Below are 23,181 nucleotides of genomic sequence, written 5' to 3' on the forward strand. Positions count from 1 at the left end.
GACGGCAGTATCAATGTTTTAATAACATTTGCATTGTTCTGTTTACATAAACATAAAATATTATTGCCATACACCCAAGTACACGAATACAGTACTTTGTGACACTAACGTCGTCGAGAAACACTTTCATATGATTTACAGCACAACCTGTTAAAGCTACCGGGAACAACAAAATAATATATAAATACGATATAATGGATCGATGGGCTTAGAATCAAACATCAGTACGTAATATAGTATACGTGTAAATTTAAGCAAGACAATAGAATAGCTATCTCGTAAATAAAATTTTGATGAGGATTGATAACGTATGTGATGTCACACTAATCGTCTGTACAGTATTTTGGTGTAAGCGCTTGCCAATTGCCACCGTTCCATTTATTTCATTTTGTGTGTTTCATAATAATTTCGACCATCGGCAGTAAACAAAAAAACATCGTATCAAACGAATTAAAACTCTAAATATTACTTATACTAATTCAGACCCTACAAATACAATATTATCAATTAATATAATATAATATCAATAATCAATATAATAAAATTATGATTGTTGGCCGTATTCAATATATTAAGTGATAGGTATAATATGCTTGTACTTAATCGCGTCGGCACTCGAATGACTACAGTACCCGATTACTGCACTAGGTAGTAGCATTGTTAAATACTTAGATCAAGCACTATGAATAGGAGCCATGTCCCTACATTTGAAGCCCATGTTGTAAGCGACGAGTCTCTGGTTGAGACGTGCTATCTGCCCATGCGTGCGTTTATTCGTCGTATAATATTCATTTTGATAACTGTATTCTCCCTGGGAATTCATGAGTGATAATTCAATTAAATATGCGACGAGTTTACTGGCGCATGCGCAAATAGCGCATATCAATAAGAGACTCGTCGCTAATATAGTAACAGTGCTTCGAATTGTTTACATATAGGCGAGATTGGGTATGGCTCCATTCAAAGTATTAGTATATGATCTAAAACTAAACTATACTTTTAGACTTGGCCGATAAAAATCCTTGGCAGCTAACGTCGTATTATCATGTAATGAATTAAGATTTGTTCATTATTCCATAAATGCACTCATAGAACGGACTTTAGTATTATCGCGCTGTCATACCTAAGTATTTGGTCATGGTTAGTAGGTACAGTAACCAGTAAGTACTCCTCAATTACAATCTACCTGATCAATAATATCGAGCACTCGACTGCGGAACTCGATTTGCCGCTGCTTACTGTACCGAGTACCAATATTGACCGATTAATACACATACATATTGTATTCTATACGCTGTGACGAGTGGTTACCTCCGCAATCAAGACATACTAATCTTTAATCGACGCTCGACGCCAAATACAGTAAACCGTGGTGGTGGGGGATACCACTCGCTCCACCGCGAAATCGTTTCTATTCACTAGGTCGCTCACTTCACTTGTCTTCCAACTAGGCCGATTACTGTACTCAGCCGCTGCTTATGGTGCTACTGTTAGCCGCTGGTCGACAGCAGCTGCTGGCAACCAGCCTAGTGTGACTCGTGCCTAAGTGTTTAAATCGATGAGTTGTTTGTAGCAGGCGGATGCTCATCCAGTGTAAATTAGGCTTTAAATAAATCTCGCGTCCTGCAGGTTTAGTTTGTTGCTGGATCATGGTTCACCCAATTAAAGATTTTAATAAAACAGATGATCATACGTGTCATTACTATATACCTAACTATACCGACCTATATGTTATAATAATAATCTACTTAGTCTTATGCATAATAAATAATTGGAACGTTCCTAAATCAATATAAATTATCACTGGCAGATAATGTAATATAATTATATTAATTCTACACTTTGAGTTTTATTAGTCGTTTCTAAAATCATCAACTTCTAAAAATGAAACAAATTAGTAGCTTGTAACAATTAGTTCAAATAATGATATGATCGATTCATCGATATTTAGATTATGATTTCTAATTCAAAGTATCACGAGTGTGCACAAATTAAATTGGTACGTTAAATTATTATAGGCTACTAAAACAGTGGCGCTGAATTCATATGCCACGTGAAGTAATCGTTTCACTTCTTAAATAGATTGGTGGGTGGGTAAGTGAGTTTTAGAGCTTAATGGGTTAATAAAGTTAAATAAGTTATTTTATTTATCATAATTGATGCCCGATTGCGTGAAACATAGAAGTTAGAAATCAAAAATCAAAAATGTTTTTGTTAAGGAATTTGTTATACCTACCTTCAGTAACAGATGAAATTAGTCCCAACGTACTGAAACTACCAAGTATGTAGTTTCTATCCTTGCTCAGCACCAAAGATTAACATTCCTTTATTTATATACGCCTAAAAAAAAAATACCTATACACAATATATTATTAGGGTGTTCATGTATCATGTTATATATGAAGGGTATATACTTATATTGTTAAAACCAGTTCGAATAAACACTTTATAGGGGTAGGTACCATCAATAGCAGGTAGACTAAGACTGGATACACACCAATACTGTGAAAAAAACTACCACGATCCACTGAATGCTCACTACAATAACCGGACCGCCGACCGAATCGTTTCTTTCACATTTCTTTAGTGTACATTCGAAAAGTATAAATATTAAATACATACTAACATCTACGATCTACTACAAGGCTAACAATATTTTATTTTTAAAATTTTAAATATATCAAAATTTGTTCAAAAGTGTATTTGAATTTGCTACATTTGTTATAGATAAGATAATTGGTTTTAATTACCTATACTATTAATAAATAATAATTATGTCTGGCGTATACTGCCATGATCATTTTTTAAGTTCTCCTGAGCAGAAGCACTTGTATTTTAATTTATAATAGTTGAACTAAATATGAACAAAATTATAAATATCTTTTGAAGCATTTATATTTATTTATATTAGTTAGGTAGGTACTAGGTACACTCTTTAAATCTGTACTACAAATTATTTGTATTTTCATATTGTACCCAAATATAGGGATCGAACCACCGTATTATAAACTATAGTGTTTGTAAACACTTAATATCTCGTATGAATCGTGTAATGTAAATTTCAAAGTTATACCACTTATTTACGATGATAAGATGTATAATTCAATTCCATATATTGTTTAATTAGTAAATAGTAACCACAATTGACATTCTCAAAAACTTTGCTGAAGTTTATTTAGAGGACTAAAACCGTATAACTCTGTTTAATTAGGTATTGAAAAATCTAGAACTTAACAAACTATTACTTCTATAAAGTAGAAGTGTAGGCAAACACAAACACCACACAATATATAATACCGACACTTGTACACAGAATTAATAGGTATTCATATGGATGTATCTGTTACCTACATATTACAATTACAAATCTGTTTATAAACTTATATATATAATCATATAAATCACTTATTTAAACATATCAGTATATTATCGATTTATCAAGATATAATGTGAATGTAAAAACGTTTATTTTTAAATAATACAATATTTAATATACATTATAGGTACTATAAGTAGATATATAAATCATACCTAAAATCAATAGAATCTAAGATAAATAATTATAACTATCTATATGAATATATTGTTATTATAAAATTAAGATATTTAAATAAGTTGTATACGTAACCATAGATATGATAAAAATAATAATTATTAAAATATTTAAATTCTAGAGAAAATAAAAATAAATATTAATATATTATTATATATACTTATGTTACACCTATTATTACATTGGATCATATTATTTATAGCTTCAATCATGGTAGACAATTAATAAAATCAGTGCACATGTTATATACATACATGTTTAGATTACTAGCTAAATTACATATTTATAACATGGAATGCTGAAGGTATAAAATTAAAGGACTATTTAGGTAATGGGATGAGAATATACTTGTAATACATATACGCAATTGGTGGGTATAGCCGTATAGCTCGGAATATAATTTGGTAGCAGACTTTTATAAAATAATATTATATAATATAAGTAAACCACGAAGTAAAATATTATGTGAAATAGTAATAATATTATCTGTAGTATACTGCGCACTACGCAGTAACATATAGTGTTAAGAGGGTTGCCCTATAATCGACGTTTCCGCTATTGTGTGGATCGCACCACACAGCGTGGTGACCGACCGACTACGACAGCTGCACCCAGTTGCGTAGCCAAGAGAGGGGGGAGGAGCTAAAGGGGCTAGCGTCCGGGACGTAATTCGTTCAAAAAGGTTCGTCTACCTTTTTTGGTACACAATTCGTGTACTTAAGTTATTCATATTTTCTCCAATATGATAACGTTTAACATGCATACTATTGTTAATTTATACTAGATATTTTATAATTAAAATAATAAAATCAATAAAACGATGGACCGAATTTTGTATGTGTCTAGCTACAACTAATCATAGCTCCCACAGTATTCGAAAAAATAAAATACTTATATTGATATATAATACGTGTGGTTAATGTGAATAATAAAAAAAAAATTTTTAACTTAACTTTAGTTATAAAATAAAATTACCCATTAAAAAAATGTATAATGAAAAATACTTTTGAGGATTGATATGTAATTTGTCTAAATATTGTCTCAAAATATCAAAATAAATTAATATCCATTTAAGTTTTCGAACAATTTTTTTAAAGTTAAATACAAAGTAATAAACATTAATAAATTATAAAGCCGATATAAAACCTTTAAAATCGTTATTTGTTTTAATTTTTGTAAATAGGTGATTTAATTCTAAGATTACCTAAAAATCATCTGAAAATATTTTACGTGAATTCGTTGCACTTGAGTCGCTGGAAAGAAAACAAATAATACACCAATATTCTCTTAACTTAGCTTAGTTTATTTTTTTCTGATAACTTAATTTAAGCAAGTAACACCCAGCTTTGAAAAAAAATTAAAAATAACGATATCATATACAGTATACGGGTTAAACACATACTATACTAGCTCAACTTAAGTTATAATATATAGGTTATTAGATAGTATAACTATGATTTAAAAACTTACCAATATTATCTACATGGCCTATGGTCACACATTATTTATGCATTACATTATATCCAACTTATAATTGGTTTCAAATTATGTACTAAGATAAAAGATAATTAATACAAGAGGTCAAGAGAATAAAAAATTTGAATGCTTTTATATCGTTAAAATAAATACATTAATATTTAATTGTACGGTATGAATAGTGTACCATAAAATATTAAAACATTTAAACTCGTTTTTATTAAGTAAATTGCTTTTTTAAAATCATATCTATGAACAATAAAAATGAAAAATTATTTCGGAAATGACTATGTAGTTACCTAACAAATAGTTATATAAGTAAAACATAAAATAAATATAACGTATTTTATTTCAAATTATACGGGCGTAGTATCAAAATACTTGAGTAAGCCCATAGAATTGTTTTTATATGATAATTTTGTGTTATCGCCTAACCCATCATATAACTTGGATAAAATAATGAGAAACAAAATTATACAGCTGCGATATGATAAATCATGATAAAAATTTATTTGGAGACTATTTCATTGTCTGTATAGGATATTGGCTATTTATAAATTATAATCTACAATGCGCAAACAAAAAATAACTGTGCCTATACTTCAAATTAATTTTCTAAAATGCGTACCTATCTATACAAGTTTAATTTTAAATTAAATAAATCATCTTAAATAAATTTATAAACCTACTACGGTAAATTGTTTTTATATCAGTTATTACAAGTATTTTGTATCTTGAAATTTAAATCACAATATTAATCAATCAAATCTTTCAAATAAAAATATAAAATGAAATGAAATATAAGACGTGGCATAATAGGAACAGTAAATAGCTGTAGGCATCACATTTGTAAAGGCTGCACGTCATATAGGGTCGCACTCGCACAATTGTATTTCAAAAGTGGGCATTTTTATTAAATTATATTCGTGTTAGAAACTGTATTTTATTTTTACTTGTTTAAATTATTCCACTAGTTGTACGTTTATTATTAATCAATAATGGTTTTTTATTCGTTTTCTCAAATCTCTGTTCATTATTCATTAAGTTTCTATGTTATATGCAAGGTATGAATGCATATATATAGTTCATACGTATTAATGTATTAAAAATTAAAATAATGTAAAAATAAAAAAAAATAATTGTAATATATAAATATTCCAGTTAGTCTATACACAATTAAAATACAACTAAAGATTATTGTAAATGTATCATAAACTTCTATTTCTATAATTAACTGATGATGGGCTGTAATTATGCAAAAAGTACTAAGCAATATAATTAAATGATTTGTTTTATATGTCGTTTGTACTAATTTCGTTAACCGTATACCTACAACACACACGCGTGAACACATACTACCTATAAATAAATGTAAATATATTAAGAACTAAGATAAGTATTAACTTAATTTAATACATAATATTATTGAATACCTATCTAATATTACAATTTACTGCAAATCCATGTTATAATATAAATCCAATTATTCCGATTTCACGTCATTGCCGATAATCACAATAATAAGTCATAGTTATTAATGATTTATTTTTTGTTTTATCATTGTTTAATTAGTATAAGAGCGTTTTTCTGTCGTTGTTTCGTCATTATTTTTAATATGTTTCGGCTATTTGGAGGTTTTTTAATTATAAATTAGTGAAAATATTCTAGTTTCCAAAAAAACGTCTGCTATTATGAAGTGTCCCTTAAGGAGGAGAGGTTTCACTGTGTAATGCATTATCTATAATAGGTATATGAAACATCCCAATTCCCAGTAAACATATAACATATAAATATATAATCTACGTTTATGATAAGGATGACTTCGGTTTGTATATATTTCGGTATACATAATTTATTATTATTCGTATAATAACGGTATAGTATACGTTAAAATAGGTTTATTTCATGTCTAAATTACGTTTAGACATATTCGTATATTTTTTGCGATATACAATATACATATTCATAGATTTTAGATTCTAAACGGAATGATGAAAGATGAATGTAATATGTATGCTAGATTTTACAATGATATAAGTTATTTTATATTTATAATCGTTTTTGGTAGAAAATTGCATCTAATTATTATAATAAAATTTCTTATAAGTTTTAATTATAAAAATTAAAGAAAAAATCAAAAATTGTTGATCACAATTTATTTTAAAGTTCAAATTTTTACAAAAAATCATAAAATTTTAAATATTTATAGCGCAAGTTAGAATATTCAGTACAAGATTCTTCATAAGTTTTTCTCTTAGTAATTACTAACTACAATAAAAACTCTAATCTCATTAAATTAAAACATTTAAAGAGCGTTTGAAATTAAAATTTTTATGAAATCGCGTTAAATAATGATTTATTCTAAATTTTAGATTTTTGTTTAATTCAAAAAGTATAAGTCGTGGTTTCTTGTAACTTTCACCAGTGGTTTCAACTGTAATTTTCTTTAAATTATTTCGCTTATTTTTAAGCTACTTATAGGCATTTGAAATATTTTCCATTTTTTTTTTTTAAAATATTCGTTGGGACAAATACTTGAAAATTGAATTCCAGATTCCACACACGTTGTACTTATAGTTATTCAAAAATTATTAAGATACATATAATCAATTTTTTCATAAGCGTTTAAAGTTAAAATATTGACATTTGTCAAAATCACAAAGATTGACTAATTATTTTGTATTTAACAACTTATAAACAATGATGTATAAAAAGTTAAGGATTGAAAATATATATATTAAAATGCAAGGGGTCCATACGTTTTTCTTCGAATAATTATAAAATAAATCGAGTAAAAAATTTTTACGAACCTTCAATTTTAATTTTCACAAAATCAAAAATTCACGTGTAAAAACCGATTTAGTATTATACGCTTTTAGATTTTTATTATTATAATTTTAAAGTTGAGTCGTGGGAACTTGAAATTTTTACCAATTGTTTAAATTAGCATTTTTTTACTTAATTTAATATTCAAAATATTTCGCTTATTTTTAAGCTATTTATAGGTATTTGAAGTATTTTATTTTTATAATAATGTTAATAAAACATTTTTCGGTGAGTCAAAATACTTGAAAATTTAATGCAAAGTTCCACATAAAATGGACTTACATTAATTTAAATTTTTAAAACACAAAGGCTCAATTTTTTTGATTAAGTTTGAAGTTAGAGTTTTTATAAAACTTGTTAAAATTCCATATTAATACCAAATAGGAACTTAATTAAAAACACTAAATGAAATAAAATATAAAATATTACCTTAGACCGACAAATCGTCTCTGTTCAGAATTGTTTTTCATCGTATATCTATATATATATAATGATTTATCATTAAATTCAATTTTAAAACATCCATTCCAGTAATCTATTCAATGATAAGATCTATTCAACACATTAATACCTAGGGATTAAAAAATAGTTTATGTCCTATTCTCAGACCTACCAAATATACACAAATAATATACACTTATATCATATAAATAAAATAAAAATTATAATTACCCATTAAACTGTAACCGTTTATTAATTTAATTTTAACGAAAAACATATTATTATTTCTCAATTTTTCCAAAACTTCGTCGTTATATGTATAACCAGTAACCACTTGCAGAAAACTTATTATCGTGTCAAAACAAATAGGAATATAAATTCAGTACCTATGAGAGGGGGATTAAATTAATTTGAAATTTATATTTTCATAGATTGGTTTTTCGGGAAAATGAATTTAAAACGTTGGTTTATGTGAAATGATGTTTTGGAAAAATGGTCATTCAGGATATACAATCTATGTCATCACTTTCGGGAATAAAAGCAGTAGAATTGGAATCCATGCGAGTAATGACGGAATAAAAAAAGCTTTGAAAAATATAACATTAAATATGCATTTGGCTCTCAATAAATAGTTAAATAAAATAAATTAACCCATAATTAATATGTTATAAGTCTTGAACTCATTAATATATGAAGTATGTAATATATGTACATACTACATACAATACCTAAGTATTAAGAGATATAAGATTTATTAAAAATAAATCGGTACATAGGTATCTACATATTTTTATTTATCAAGTCATTATAGACGAATTGAACTAAATTAGTTAGTAAGTACTTACTTCTTGTTTTAAAGATGAAGCCGCCATACTGAGATTTTTTAACAAAATCACAAATAATTAAATAACAGTTTACTTCACAATACGAAATAGAAATATAAACCGCAATATAGCTACGTAGTGTCGGACTGTCGGAGACAAGTAAACAAGACTAAGGGCAGCTGTAGACTGGAGAATTGGGAAATGGGAATAGTTGTGATCGTGATATACAAAATCAAAATTGCGTATAAGAATCAATTATAAATAATATTATTATGTAATACCTGCATGCTGATTGTCCGCTGATCTATAATTCGCAATAAATAGTGATTTACCAATAAACCGTTTGAAAATTAGCAAGTAATAATTTTCTATCGATAGTATCATAAATATTACATAGACATTGCATTAATATGTATACAATATAATATATACATATTTTATCAAAAAGTGTCATAAGATAACATCACATTCGTATTAATTTGTTATATTACATCAATAAATAATATCAACATTTAATTAATATTATTCGGTAATATATACAAAACTTTTTGTAAGCAACAATCATATAATATCGCATTGGCATTAATACTAAATGTTGTATCAATAGTTAATCTTCAATATTTATATAATATTCTTCCTCAACTTTAATTTATTTTTTCCAAAGTAATAATACGTTGGTGTTTTATTTACATTGTCTTGCAATATTTCATTTGCGACCTAATTTTTATATAGCGGCGATAAATATTAAATAGTAACAAACGTTGCACAGTGGGTGTATAATACACCCATACAGATTATATTATGTAATCAATATAATGCAATACATACATTACTATTGATTTTGAAGTTTCAATTTTTATTAAGCTATACTTTCAATAAAAATATATGGCATTGTAAGAATTGAACATCAATACCTCTGTATAAATCAAAAATGTATAATATAAAAAATTAAATAAAATCTATCATTTATGTAAAAATAATGATTTATAACTGTTAATAAGGTAAAAGATAGAAATCAATTTAAAATTTAAATACAACTTTGTTGTTCCAAATAAAGAAAATAAACAATCGAAATCAAAATACATATCTACAATTATATGTTTTTTATGGTAAGTAATATTTGGTTATTTCTAAATAACTTCATGTTCGAATAATTTTTTTAACGAGAGAAAATGTAAGGTTTAAAAAAATTACTCGGTAAAATTGTCCAACTACTCGTGTAATAAAAATTGTTATAAAAAAATTGTTCACTTATTAATTATGTTATGTATGTTATGCCATTACAATATAATAGGTATACATTACTCAGACTATGTAACTTATGCTGAACAGGATACGCTATACGGGCATAGTCCATTTGAATGAATCAACCGTGAATCTGTACCAATTGAGCAAATTCTTTTAGATCGTTTGAATGGATTGAATGAATTCTAGTGGTGGTTTGTGTAGTGTGTATGTGACAAGCCGACAATAATTGCTATTTGAACGTTTTATAAATCCGTACGAGTATAAGACTGTCACTTTTCAGTACTGAAATACTTTTAAAAAAAAATGTTTTTGATTCAATATATTTAATTTATTGAAATACGTTATCCAATATAATAAGTAGTTTTTATCAAATGTTTTTACTATTACTTAGGTTCTTAAATAAAACTAAAATAATTAAAATTCAGTAAAATAGTAAAATTAACTATAGGTAGTACAGTAACACGAGAACCACGAGAAAATATTATTAGTTATTACTTATTACTAGGGCTGAGATTTTAATGCCCTAAAAAATTTCAAAAAATGCCTTTAAAAAAATGCAAAATTGACTTAAAAAACACAAAAAATGCACTAAAAAAATGTATTTAAATTATATTTATCATAGCTTAAAAATTGAAAAAAATTTTTTAATTATATTACAATAGTATATTTTTGTTTTGTTTTTTTATTTAATAGTATATTGTACGTTACTACGTTGTTATTTGTGTAGTTCTGCTACTGTAGTTGTATGCTAAATTGACCTATGTATGTATGTATGGTGTAATAAAAATAATAATACATAATATGCATATAACGGCGATAATTTTCGGGGAAAAGCTATGATAAAATTGTTATCGACGATACTATATATAATTTAATATTCGTATCGTCGGTAGTTTGCCGAAAGTCTTGCGAATCGTAACAATGTTCGTTCATTTTATGAAGAAATTGTGATAAATGCTCTAAAAACTAAATAAATGCACTACAAACGTTAAAAAATCCCTTTAAAATACATTTAAGTTTAATTTTGTCAAAAAGTGCAAAAAAAAAATACTTTAAAATAATCAGTATCGCCCAAAATACATTTTATACTTATGAACCAACGTTTCAAAACACCAGAAAAAAGATGCCTTTGCATCAAAATCTGAGCCCTACGTATTATTAATAAGTAATAACTAATAATATATTATACAATTATATTTTATAATAATTTATTACTCATAAGCTCAACATATCTTTTGCGTTTTAAATTTTAATATATAAATTCATAACGAAGTTTCGATCGGTAAAGAATAATAAAATTAATAAGTTAACAATAACAACACTCTTAATTCTTATTCAAGTATTCGATAATGTTATAAATACTGTATATAAATATATACATTGTACATTATAATATATATTAACATGAGTTTTTGTTGAAGATAATTGTTATAATTAATTATACTGGCCAAATGGTCTATGTATTCGCTTAAACGATGGGTGTGTCCTAATTACATGCAAAAAAAAAATAATCAAATTGTATGCCACCTCTTAAAAGGGTCTGTCCGAATTGCATGTCATTTATTTATTTATAACGTACTTATATGTGCATAACTTAAATTTATTTTTGAGCTTTATAATTTAACAATTCATGGCAATTCAATCCAACGATGATTGCATACATGAATCTTGTGACTATTTCTTAGAAACTTATGTGATGGCTAACAGTTTTATTCAAAAAAAATTGTCGAATATTAAAACAATATATTTTTTACAATAACAATAGATGAAATAGAATTAATATGTCAATAAATAGTAAAATAGTTATAGTGTTGAAGTAGATTTTTAAAACTCATTATTTTTACAAAATTAAAATTAGATATTTCCAAGTTACTTAATTTTATAATTTTGGTTTGTATTTTTTTTTTTTTTTTAAATTTGTTTGGTTGTTTTCCAAAAAGTCAATCTATAGACTGAATTTTTATTTTAGCATCTGTTTGAAATTGTATTGCTTATATTGCTATATTTAATTGCATGTATATAATGTGTATCATAATTTACCTATATTATATTTTAACAATTTATTATTAAAAAATTTTTATTATTTTATATAATATAATTTTTTATGAGATAGCAGTTTTTAAATAACTATTTACATAAAATATTAATTTTGGCGCAAATGATATAGGTCATTTTTGTACCTTTGGAGCTTATGTCATATAGTCGAATTTTTAAATACGGCCCTGTATACAGTCCTCCAACAGTTCCACTCCCTACAGTATACATCCGTCTTATACACAAAAGATAAATGTATTTACTAAAATGAAAAAAAATTGGCCTGCTTAAATTGTTGACACCCCATATTAAAAAACTCAAATGGAACTACTAATTTAGTTAAGCAACTTTATCGTTTGATCTTCAATTTAATAATATTTTTTTTTTCAAATATTTTTTAAAAAACTAAATTTTTATCAAAAGTTTTACGTGAATTAAAATATTATAACTTGTTTACATTTCAAGTTATAAGAAAATGTTCTAAAAAGTATTATGGCTAATATAATGTACTGTCTTTCCTTTATTTGAAGGTATGTTTATACGATGTTCTTGGTTTGAAACATGAATGTTAATTTTTAACTCGAAGACAACAAATAGATATAGATAAATTCAATTATATATAATTGTTTTCATAATATTTTGATTACGTTACCAAAAAGGACCAAAATAATGATAACTTAATCTAACATATAAATAACGTGTTCTTTAGTTAATTCTATTTCTTAAAAAATATGATTTTGTCGACATTTAATAAGATATAAATTACGTAAAACATAAAAGCGGCTTTATTATCCAAGATTTCGTATAGGCACCTAATATTAATTCATTACATACATATTACATATTATTTCAATCAATTGAATGAGTACAATCAACTATAAATTAAATATTGTAAATGTTTTACTTTATGAAAAACTGTTACAAAAACATTTTACCTACTGTCCTACTACGGAGAACGAAGAACATGTAATAAAAATTCGGTGACAATCGATTTAACCGTTCGGATTTATATTTTGTACATAATATAAATAAACATTTTGAATTAGGTACCTATTAGATAATATCTATACATATATATATATATATATATAATATTATTATTTAGGTATAGATTATAAAATTATAATTTAATTAATTTATATAGGTTTAATTTAAAAGTTAAAAAACTATCATTGTGGTATTTTAATATATAATCAAATGTGATCAAATTATGATGCATTTTTCATAATGTTATTAAATTTATCTATTAAAAATTAAATTTAATAAAAATGATATAAACTGAGTAAACAAAAGTTTTTTGTAAAATAAAATCGCGAGATTAAAAAAATATTCTACTTTTCATGTACACTATACGCACAAGTAAAAAGTTATTATTACCTCCATATGGCAGTGCATATAACGATATTCTAATCATTTTTTTTTTATTAAAAAATGATAACTGAAAACAGAATAGGTGCCTATTATCAATATTATCGATAATAATATCGTGTCGTTAAAGTACGGTTTTTAAAATTCTCAATAATGTAATAAATTAGGTGGGTTCCGATCAACTCAAATTACGTAACATACTAACATCTGAAGATATTTAAGCTGTGCGTATAATGTAAACTCGATAATTCACAATTTATTTTTAACACATTTTCTTATCAAATAATGTAATATTATATAATATGATCATTGTCGTCGGATCTATCTCTTTTATTTTCTCTCGATCTGTTACCAAATCGTACTACTTAGATACTCGCGTACATATCATTATAATTATCGCTCGCTGGATCATGGTCACCTATCATCATGGACTTTTCTGTTAGATGCATAGCTGGTATATTGTTATTAATCGTAAACTTCCAGTTAACCGGTTACGCTTTGCAACGAGAAACAAAGAAACAACCGCATATTATTCTCATCATAGCTGACGATTTGGTTAGTATTACAATATTAAGTTTATGCTATAGACCACTAGACCAGTGGTCGGCAGCCTTATTGAACTCAACAAACATTTTATATACTTAAACTATTTACTATGAAAAAAGATACTGCCTTAAACTTTACGTCGGATGCCGACCACTGTTATAGATAAAACTTCTATATAATGGAGGTAGGTAGATGTAATGCAAAACATAATACTAAGTTAAATCTAAACTTACGTGCTGACAAACTATATTTCTGGTGTTTTCGAATGCATGCGAAAATCATTATCTAGGTCAATTGCATGCGTGATTATCTCGCAATAGAGCCAATTTGTGTTTTTTTGCGACACAACTAATTTAAACAAAATACAAGTGACATACTTAATATCCATTAAATTAGATCAAATGTGTAAATATCAAAAATTTAAAAAATTAAAGTAGTTATACAATAATCATGTGTTATAATAATTTGATAAAATATTGCAGTACAAAGATTGTAAAAATCGAAAAAAAAATCTAATTAAATTTAAAAATAGCAAGTAGATATTTATACAACAAAGTTATTATTAATTTTTTTATTTAACGTCTAATCCAGCGGTTCTCAACCTATGGGCTGTGAGTAACGTAGAACTAGGTCGAGGACCACATAATATTAACATTAAAACGTATATATTTTTATTATATAGTATATACCTAATAATATTATATAGATAGATAGATATAAATGAGATATTACTCATTAGCTTGCTTCAAAGATTTTTAACAAAAATTGATGGTTCTCAGTTCGCACAACCAAAAAGGTTGGGAACCGCTAGATTCTGATAGAACTAAATGGTGTTAACTTTGGTATATTATTTTATATCAATCGTTGTATTTATTTATAAAATTATGATTTAATTTAATTTCCATTCATTAATCTAGTCTCATTTAGAGAAATTTCAGATTATAGTATATATAATTGACAACAATATTTTTGCTATGGTATATTATACGTAAATCGACATAAACTAGTCGTTTTTTCAAAATGTTATGCTCGTAATTTGAAACTAAAAAAAATATATCGACTAAAATCTCGTTTTCTTTTGTCATGCAATTCGGATACAGCCTATTTTACATATGGAATTAAAATAGGTATAAGTTAAAATAAATGCATTTAAAAAATTAAGAAAAGTAATACCTTGTAATTGAGCCGGTCACTGAAATTGATCTAAAATTTGAGTTCAATAATAAATAATTAAGTACGAACATTTTTTTTCGATAATTACTGGAATTTTTTTTTAAAAATCAAATAATTCACATTATGTCTTATAAGAGCTCATAAAAACAAATTATAACATATATAAAAAATGTCAATATAAACAATTTATGAACATTTGACTAAAATAAGTAACTACGGTTAATCATTTTTTGAATAACTCCAAAGAAATAAAATTGATTTTGTCAAAAACTGGTTGTGCGTAAATATTCTTGTTTTTCTAAAAAAATTTTTTGTTTTCCAAAGTTTGAAAAACACTATACAATTTTACTTTTGCCCTTTAATAATAAGCACCAAATTTATCTTATTTGCTACTATAAACCACACTCAATGTTGCAAATCTAAGCATTTTTACTGATCCAAATTAAATGCGAAAAAAAATAATAATAAATACATTATTGTAAAATCAAAACCTTATTTCTCCGTTTAGAATCTTAAACTCATAGATCAAATTTAATTATTTTGAAATGAATTATAATCAATACTTCAATAGTATTAACTTAATATCTTGGTATAAAGATATACTCTAATATTATATATTTTTATCCATTTATTTCTAAGAAAATAGTATATAATTTACCGATTTATATTAAAATAAATAATTTCGCTCAAACCGTTCTTATTGACTTTAATAATATATGTCTAACAACAAATAAAATATTATAATATGCGCAAAAAATAAATTACATTATTGTACTGCTGCAGCATGACAACACCCATCAGAAGCAGCGGCAGTAAGTGTTTATTTAAGAACCACGTTCGGCCCCAATGTGGGTTTCATCTATAAAATCTATACTATTATAATCTAGAATCAATGGACTGACGTTTTAATATATTATAGGTTTTAATTTGTTTATTTCGTAATAAATATGTTTAAATACATAGGGTTGGAATGATGTCGGATTTCATGGATCTATACAGATACCCACGCCAAATATCGACGCACTTGCTTATAACGGCGTAATATTGAATCGTCATTATGTTCAGCCAACTTGTACTCCGTCGAGAGCTGCTTTACTTACTGGAAAATACCCAATTCGCTATGGTAGGTTTCTTATTTGTAGGTATGCGTAATTATAATGTAGCCATATTGATTGTTTTTGTTTAGGTATAGATTATATTTGAAATATATTTGATAACAATTCAAAATATTAAATACCTATATTTTATACACTTTAAAACGCTAATTTATATGTTGTTAGGCTTTCAAGGTACACCCATTGCTGCTGGCCAAGCTTCAGCACTACCAATAAATGAAAAAATTTTACCACAAGTAAACACGATTATATATATTAAATGTATTATACATATATTTTATTTTTATTATATCATACGCTTTAATAGAGTTATCGTCACTTATTGAAATATTTTTTAATTTTAAGTATCTGAAAGAGTTGGGCTACTCAACACACTTGGTGGGAAAATGGCACTTGGGCTATTACCAAAAACGTTTCACTCCCACACAAAGAGGATTCGACAGTCATTTTGGTTACTGGAATGGGTATATTAGTTACAGAAACAGCATACATGCTAAAGTAAGCATAATTTGTGTATGGCTTATCAGTTTATATGGAAGCAATTATAAAATTGATGGATATAATACGGTCGTTTCTAAAAATGATAATAGAATACTACAATGAGTGGTATCGATGCTAGGCGTGGATTCGAAAGGGCGGGGAATGAGATGGATCGTGATCGGTACGCAACTGATGTTTTCACAGGAGAAGCTTGTAAAATCATAGAATCAAGTAAACGGGAAAATAAAAAAATGTTTTTAATGGTAAGTCATTTAGCGGTTCATTCTGGAAATAGTGGTCCAAACCACTTAGAAGTTTCGAACAAAACCTATAACGACGAGGCATTTGGTTATATTGAAAATGAAAACAGAAGACTTTATGCAGGTGAGAACGATATTGTTGACTATTATAGTTGTTGCACTCATATTTAGTATTTACAACATATTACTTTCGATTTTTTTGTATTCGCAAACAGCTACTGGTGTACATTTTATAATTTTGTAAATAGCATTTGACATACTGTTTTAAAATCAAAATAATTTATACATATTATTTCGATTATATAATTTGACATAGGTTTATTAAAATCGACAAACTGAATGCAATAAATAAATAAATTATAATTTACGTAGATAGATACATATTATTCGCATCGTGCGAATAAGCTAAAAAAAAATAATGAGCTAACTCAGTTTGCGTGATAAATCTGAAATCTCTCGTTACAATAATGTAGATAGCAGATTTGATCCATAAAATTCTAGAATTAGAATAGTTTGAGGTTTGTTATTAGGTACTATTAACATGCTCTTAAACCTTAGCATGTCGCACAGCAGTTGTACATGCAATTGTTTGTCATTGATTCGTTGGCAAACGTGCACACACACCCTATATGATGCGACATATGGTTAATAGTTTAATATGTACAATTATATAATGAAATATGATGTATACATTTTAGGAATGTTGACTTCGTTGGATGATTCTGTTGGCAAAATAATTGAATCACTGGACAAAAACGAAATGCTAAAAGATTCAATTGTGGTGTTTATGTCCGACAACGGTGCACCGACAGACGATCCGCTATGGGGCCATGAAAACTTTGGATCCAATTGGCCTTTGAGAGGGGTATGATTGATTTTGTGACGCTTATAAAAATATTATGTTTATTATAATGCATGTACCGTGGTTCGCGTGTTGTTTTATTATATCAAGCAGCGTCTGGGAAATTTTAATCGGAAACAGCTGATGATTATAAATAGGTAGGTATACCTATACACATAGTGTACCGATTCGTAAAATAATAATAATTTTTTATTTTAGATAGATAAAAATAAAAAAAATATATATTATAAGTTTTTCTTAGTTTTAAAAGCTATAAATAATAATTTAACACGTAAAGGAAACGAATGAATAATAAATTGATATTTTGCTAATCGATTATATAAATATTTGATATTTTCTATTAAATATAGAAAAAAGGATCAGTACTTGAAGGTGGAGTTCGTGGAGTGGCTGCGATATGGAGCCCATGGTTGAAAGAAAAAAACAATGTTTCGGAAAATTTATTTCATATTACTGATTGGTTGCCCACTTTATATACGGCTGCAAGTAATTAAATTTAACAATTTTTATTGATTATTTTATATATACATATTAAGTTTACGGGAGTACATAATTACATCAAGTTTAGTACTGGCCATAGCTGTTTCATAAAATGTTATAAAGGTATTTATGCTCATTTAATATATCGATACTGTGTCTTACGTATATAATATAGATAAAAGTGTAACAAGAATCACATTATATATTTACAATATACCTAACACATACCAGCTAACATTCGATTAATGGTTATAATTTTTTTTTTTTTTTGTAAATACGGGAAGTTTAGTTAGAAATATTTAGTTAACCTCTTGATGTACATAATTTCTTTTTACCCAGTATATTTATATACATTATATATATATATAAATGTGCTTCAATATAACGAGAAAATTATATGTTTTAGATAATTAAATCTCATTTTAACAAATAGGTAATATATTTTTTTAACATGCCTCAAATTTTATTTAACTAATGATATTAAAATTAAAAAATAGAACAAATATAAATTATATTATCATTGAATTTCTTTATCGTTTATTACAATTAAAATATTATATTGTTTGCACAATTACACGCGATTTTTGTAGTCGATCCGATTTTTCTTCCTGTGGCCGTGGGTATTTACGTAGCGTTCACTACTATTCATATTGTATACTCCCCGATCGTTTTCAACTTTTATTTTACCCATCTTGCTGCACAACAGCACAACGAAGCATATTCTACAGTTTTACATCAATCGTCGAGTCTAAGTTTTCTGCCTGTGTTAAGTAGAAAAAATAGAAAAAAAAATGTACTAGATCCATGCATCGTACCTATATAATATAATATATACAACATATATATCGTGCTTCGTGCATAATGCGGTCCGTGCAGTGCATATGTGCCGAGCCAAGGTATAGTTTAAAATGATACGTTGCATATTTAATTAATCATTTCACATTTATACATTTTCATTTAGTAGGTAAGGCACATAAAATACGTTGTCAAAATTATAAATGTATACAAGTATATAATCAATTATCTACCTACTAAAAATATAAGTATATTTAAACAAATAAAACAATATTACTTTATCATATTATTTATATTATATATTATGATATAGGTATATAATGCCATCTTTGTTAACATCTGTAACACTGAATCCAACTTTTTTTAGATTTATCAATGAATTAGTCTGATAATTTTAATATTCTGACGACATGCCAATAAGATCTTATAATAATTTAGTCCAACATATCCGAGCGTGATTGTGCTACTAGCTGATACAATAGTACCTTGAATTTTATATATTATAAAGTAGTATATAATTAAGTTTAATATCTCATCATTGGGAATTTAAGCATTATTTATAATTGTTATTTGACATTTGTCAATACGGTGTCCCGACAATTGAGCGCGGCGAAAATTAAGCATTGAGACAAATGAGCGTTATATAATATTATATTGAACTGAGTAAAAGTTCATAAAAGTTCATTGTATTAAGTACAGAACTGCTGTATACGAAATGACGAAATTAGAAATGAATTCGTTCGCGGTGTCTGTGAATACCTATATAACTCGTCAGATAATCTTTATGTTTGATGATAATCAGTTAATGTTATTACATATTTGCCGCATCGTTCGTATCGTATCGATACGTGCGGTGTTATTAAATCGTTATTATTAGAATGAAATTCCAACGACGATAACGCAGCAGTAGATGTAGGTTCTTATCGCTGGATAACTTTACTATATTTTCACACGTGCATACTGAACACTACTTAATTTATTGTACTTATCATTTAAATTTTTTTAAATCATAATTTTAATAATAAAATGGAAATCATTAAAAGTGAAAAAGGTCTCTCGACCTTCTGTGCTATAACGGATATTTATATAGATTTGACAAAAACAGGAGTTGGCGATGTATTGAATGCAATACGAAAAAATGTCGTGGTCGTATTAATTTGAAGGATTAATGACTGACAATGTATAATTATTAACCTTATACTATGACTTATTTTTTATTAGCGCTCAATTGTCGTGAATCCTATCAATACATTTTAATACCACACTGATTGTTATTTTTGCAATATAAAAGTCCATTCAACATAAATATCAACCCTCAAAATTATTTGTTTTTTATTTCAGGCTTTATAAACAAGCCTTGGGCCCAAAATAAAAAAAAATATATAATGAATAAGTAATAAGTGTATAACAATAAAATATAATTGATTGTTTGAAAATATTAATTTTGCAATGATGTGTGTGTGTGTTATTTTTTTTTTGTTCGTCCGTCCGTTTTTAAACTTTGGGGAGTAGTTTCTGGTATTTTAATAACAAAATGGTGACATTGCCACCATGAGAAGTCAAGAGATAACATTTTCTAATTTTTTTAATAATTAAGCAAAACAAAACACAAATCAAGAAAAAACGGAAAAATTTAGCCTTAACCAGTTTTTGACGAAATTGATTTCTTTATTTAGTTATGAATCAAAAACAAATGACCGTAAAACATTTAAAATTTCAGAGTATTTATACTATAATTTTCTATAAATGGTTTTATTTTCAAAATATTTTGACGCTTGTTTAAGCTATTTATAGATAAATAGATAATTAAAAGTTTTATTTTATAAATACCAATCAAAATTTTCAGCGGGTCTAAATGCTTGAAATAAACGTATTTTAAAAAATATTGTTAATATGTTATTTCGATAATTTCTAGTTTCTATAAATACCATAAGAATAGCCAAAATTAAAATAGTTTAAAAATAATGTAATTTATAATACCTAAATGTTATTTTGAATATTTGATGACAATTTCAAGTCTCTATAAGCTCAACAATAAAATACAATAATATTTGGCGAAAACTGGTTTTACAAGAAAATTCCTATTCTAGCAAATTTTTTGAAAAGTTAGAGCCACTTTTTTTTACAACAAACCACCATCAAAGTTGAGTACCGAATTTTTATAGTTGCCTACTAGAAAAAGTGAACAAAAATATTTTTATTGTAAAATAAATTCATTCTTCGCTCCGCTAAAAGCCTAAAATATATTTTTGTATAGGTACATTATTTATTATTTTTATTATAGTTTATTTATTTATTATTCTATAATACAATATAATCGGCGTTACACGTTCCATCTTTTAAGTACTCCCGAATATGTTTTTATTTTATCAAGAAAAGTTTTTAGAGTTATCTCATAACAATTTTAATAATTAATCGGTTCATTTTTAGATGGTAATTTTGAAGATTTAGGTAATATTGACGGTGTCGATCAGTGGAAAAGCTTAACTGATACTTCAGAACAAGTAAGATCAAAGGTTTTAATCAATATAGATGAGACAAGAGGAGAAGAAGCCTTAATCTTCAACCAATGGAAAGTTGTCAAAAGTAAATAAAATATTTATACTATATCGAAACAATATTTGTGTGTTGAAACTATAACTGCAAAGACATTTATCTATACCTAATAATCGAAATTTTAATAATATACTCCTATGAGTTTTTTTAAATCACGGATTTATATACTAAAAATAATTTTGCTATATGCTCGAAAATTTATTTATTTTTAACTTTTAACATTCCGACTATTTGTATATTATTAATATTAGTAGCAATGCGAAGTACAATCAACTATTAAAAGATCTTTTTCTGTATATGCACCTATGTAAGTTTTATACTAAATGTTAAACTTAACTTATGTTTCATTTTTAACCTCCATAATTATAACTAGTTATAACATAGTTATGTTAGACTACATCTATGCTTTCACTAATCCATTAATCAATTGGACTTAAGCACTATGATTAGATTTTACATAAATATATGTTATATTTTGACTTGAACCTGTTATTCTTATATTAGTGTTATTAATAACGCGCTAATAATGTGTTCTGACAGGTAACCGTACGAGTAACTTGGTTATCAACCTCAAGTATAGCGGAGATCCTGGTAACGTAGGACCGGAATATAATATGTCCGGTGTAATAGCAAGTACCGCAGGTTTGCATTTGTCGAACATCAACTGTTTGATTGGAGACGGTTGCATGAACACGTCGACAGCGCGAGACGTATTTTACGTTGCCCGTTCGCGCGCCAAAGTCGACGGCCAAACCTGTCCAGAGCGCGTTTCTGATACCGATCCCGACCAACGATACGAATGTTTTGACGGGTACTGCCTTTTCGACACCCTCCAAGACCCCTGTGAGTATCGAAATGTGGCCAAACAAAACCTTCAAACACTGGTCCACACGATTGGCATGCTGGAGCAATTCAAAAATGAAATGATAATGCAAGCACCTAAACCGATAACTGATCCCGACGCAGATCCTCGTCGATTTACCGGTTATTGGGAGCCTTGGCTTGAGCCCTTCGTCAAAGCTTAGATAGAATTTCCATAATCATAGTATTATTAAAATACTATTACGCCATGTTTATTTTAAAAATAAAATTGTTATAATTTAAAAAATATTATAATTGTATATAATAACATACGAGTAAGTAT

General features: G+C 26.8%; 1 protein-coding gene across 1 annotated transcript; it reads left to right on the forward strand.

Moving 5' to 3' along the window:
* Positions 1–13,908: 13,908 nt before the first annotated feature.
* Positions 13,909–23,115, forward strand: LOC113556643 (arylsulfatase B-like). Its single transcript, XM_026961725.1, has 9 exons — positions 13,909–14,325; positions 16,453–16,612; positions 16,770–16,840; positions 16,950–17,102; positions 17,195–17,468; positions 18,043–18,209; positions 18,557–18,692; positions 21,912–22,067; positions 22,578–23,115. The coding sequence occupies exons 1-9, from the start codon at positions 14,197–14,199 to the stop codon at positions 23,060–23,062; spliced, it is 1,731 nt and encodes a 576-aa protein (XP_026817526.1). The 5' UTR covers positions 13,909–14,196; the 3' UTR covers positions 23,063–23,115.
* The last annotated feature ends 66 nt before the right edge of the window (positions 23,116–23,181 follow it).

The sequence above is a fragment of the Rhopalosiphum maidis genome, chromosome 3, assembly GCF_003676215.2.
Source record: "Rhopalosiphum maidis isolate BTI-1 chromosome 3, ASM367621v3, whole genome shotgun sequence".
NCBI lineage: Eukaryota > Metazoa > Arthropoda > Insecta > Hemiptera > Aphididae > Rhopalosiphum > Rhopalosiphum maidis.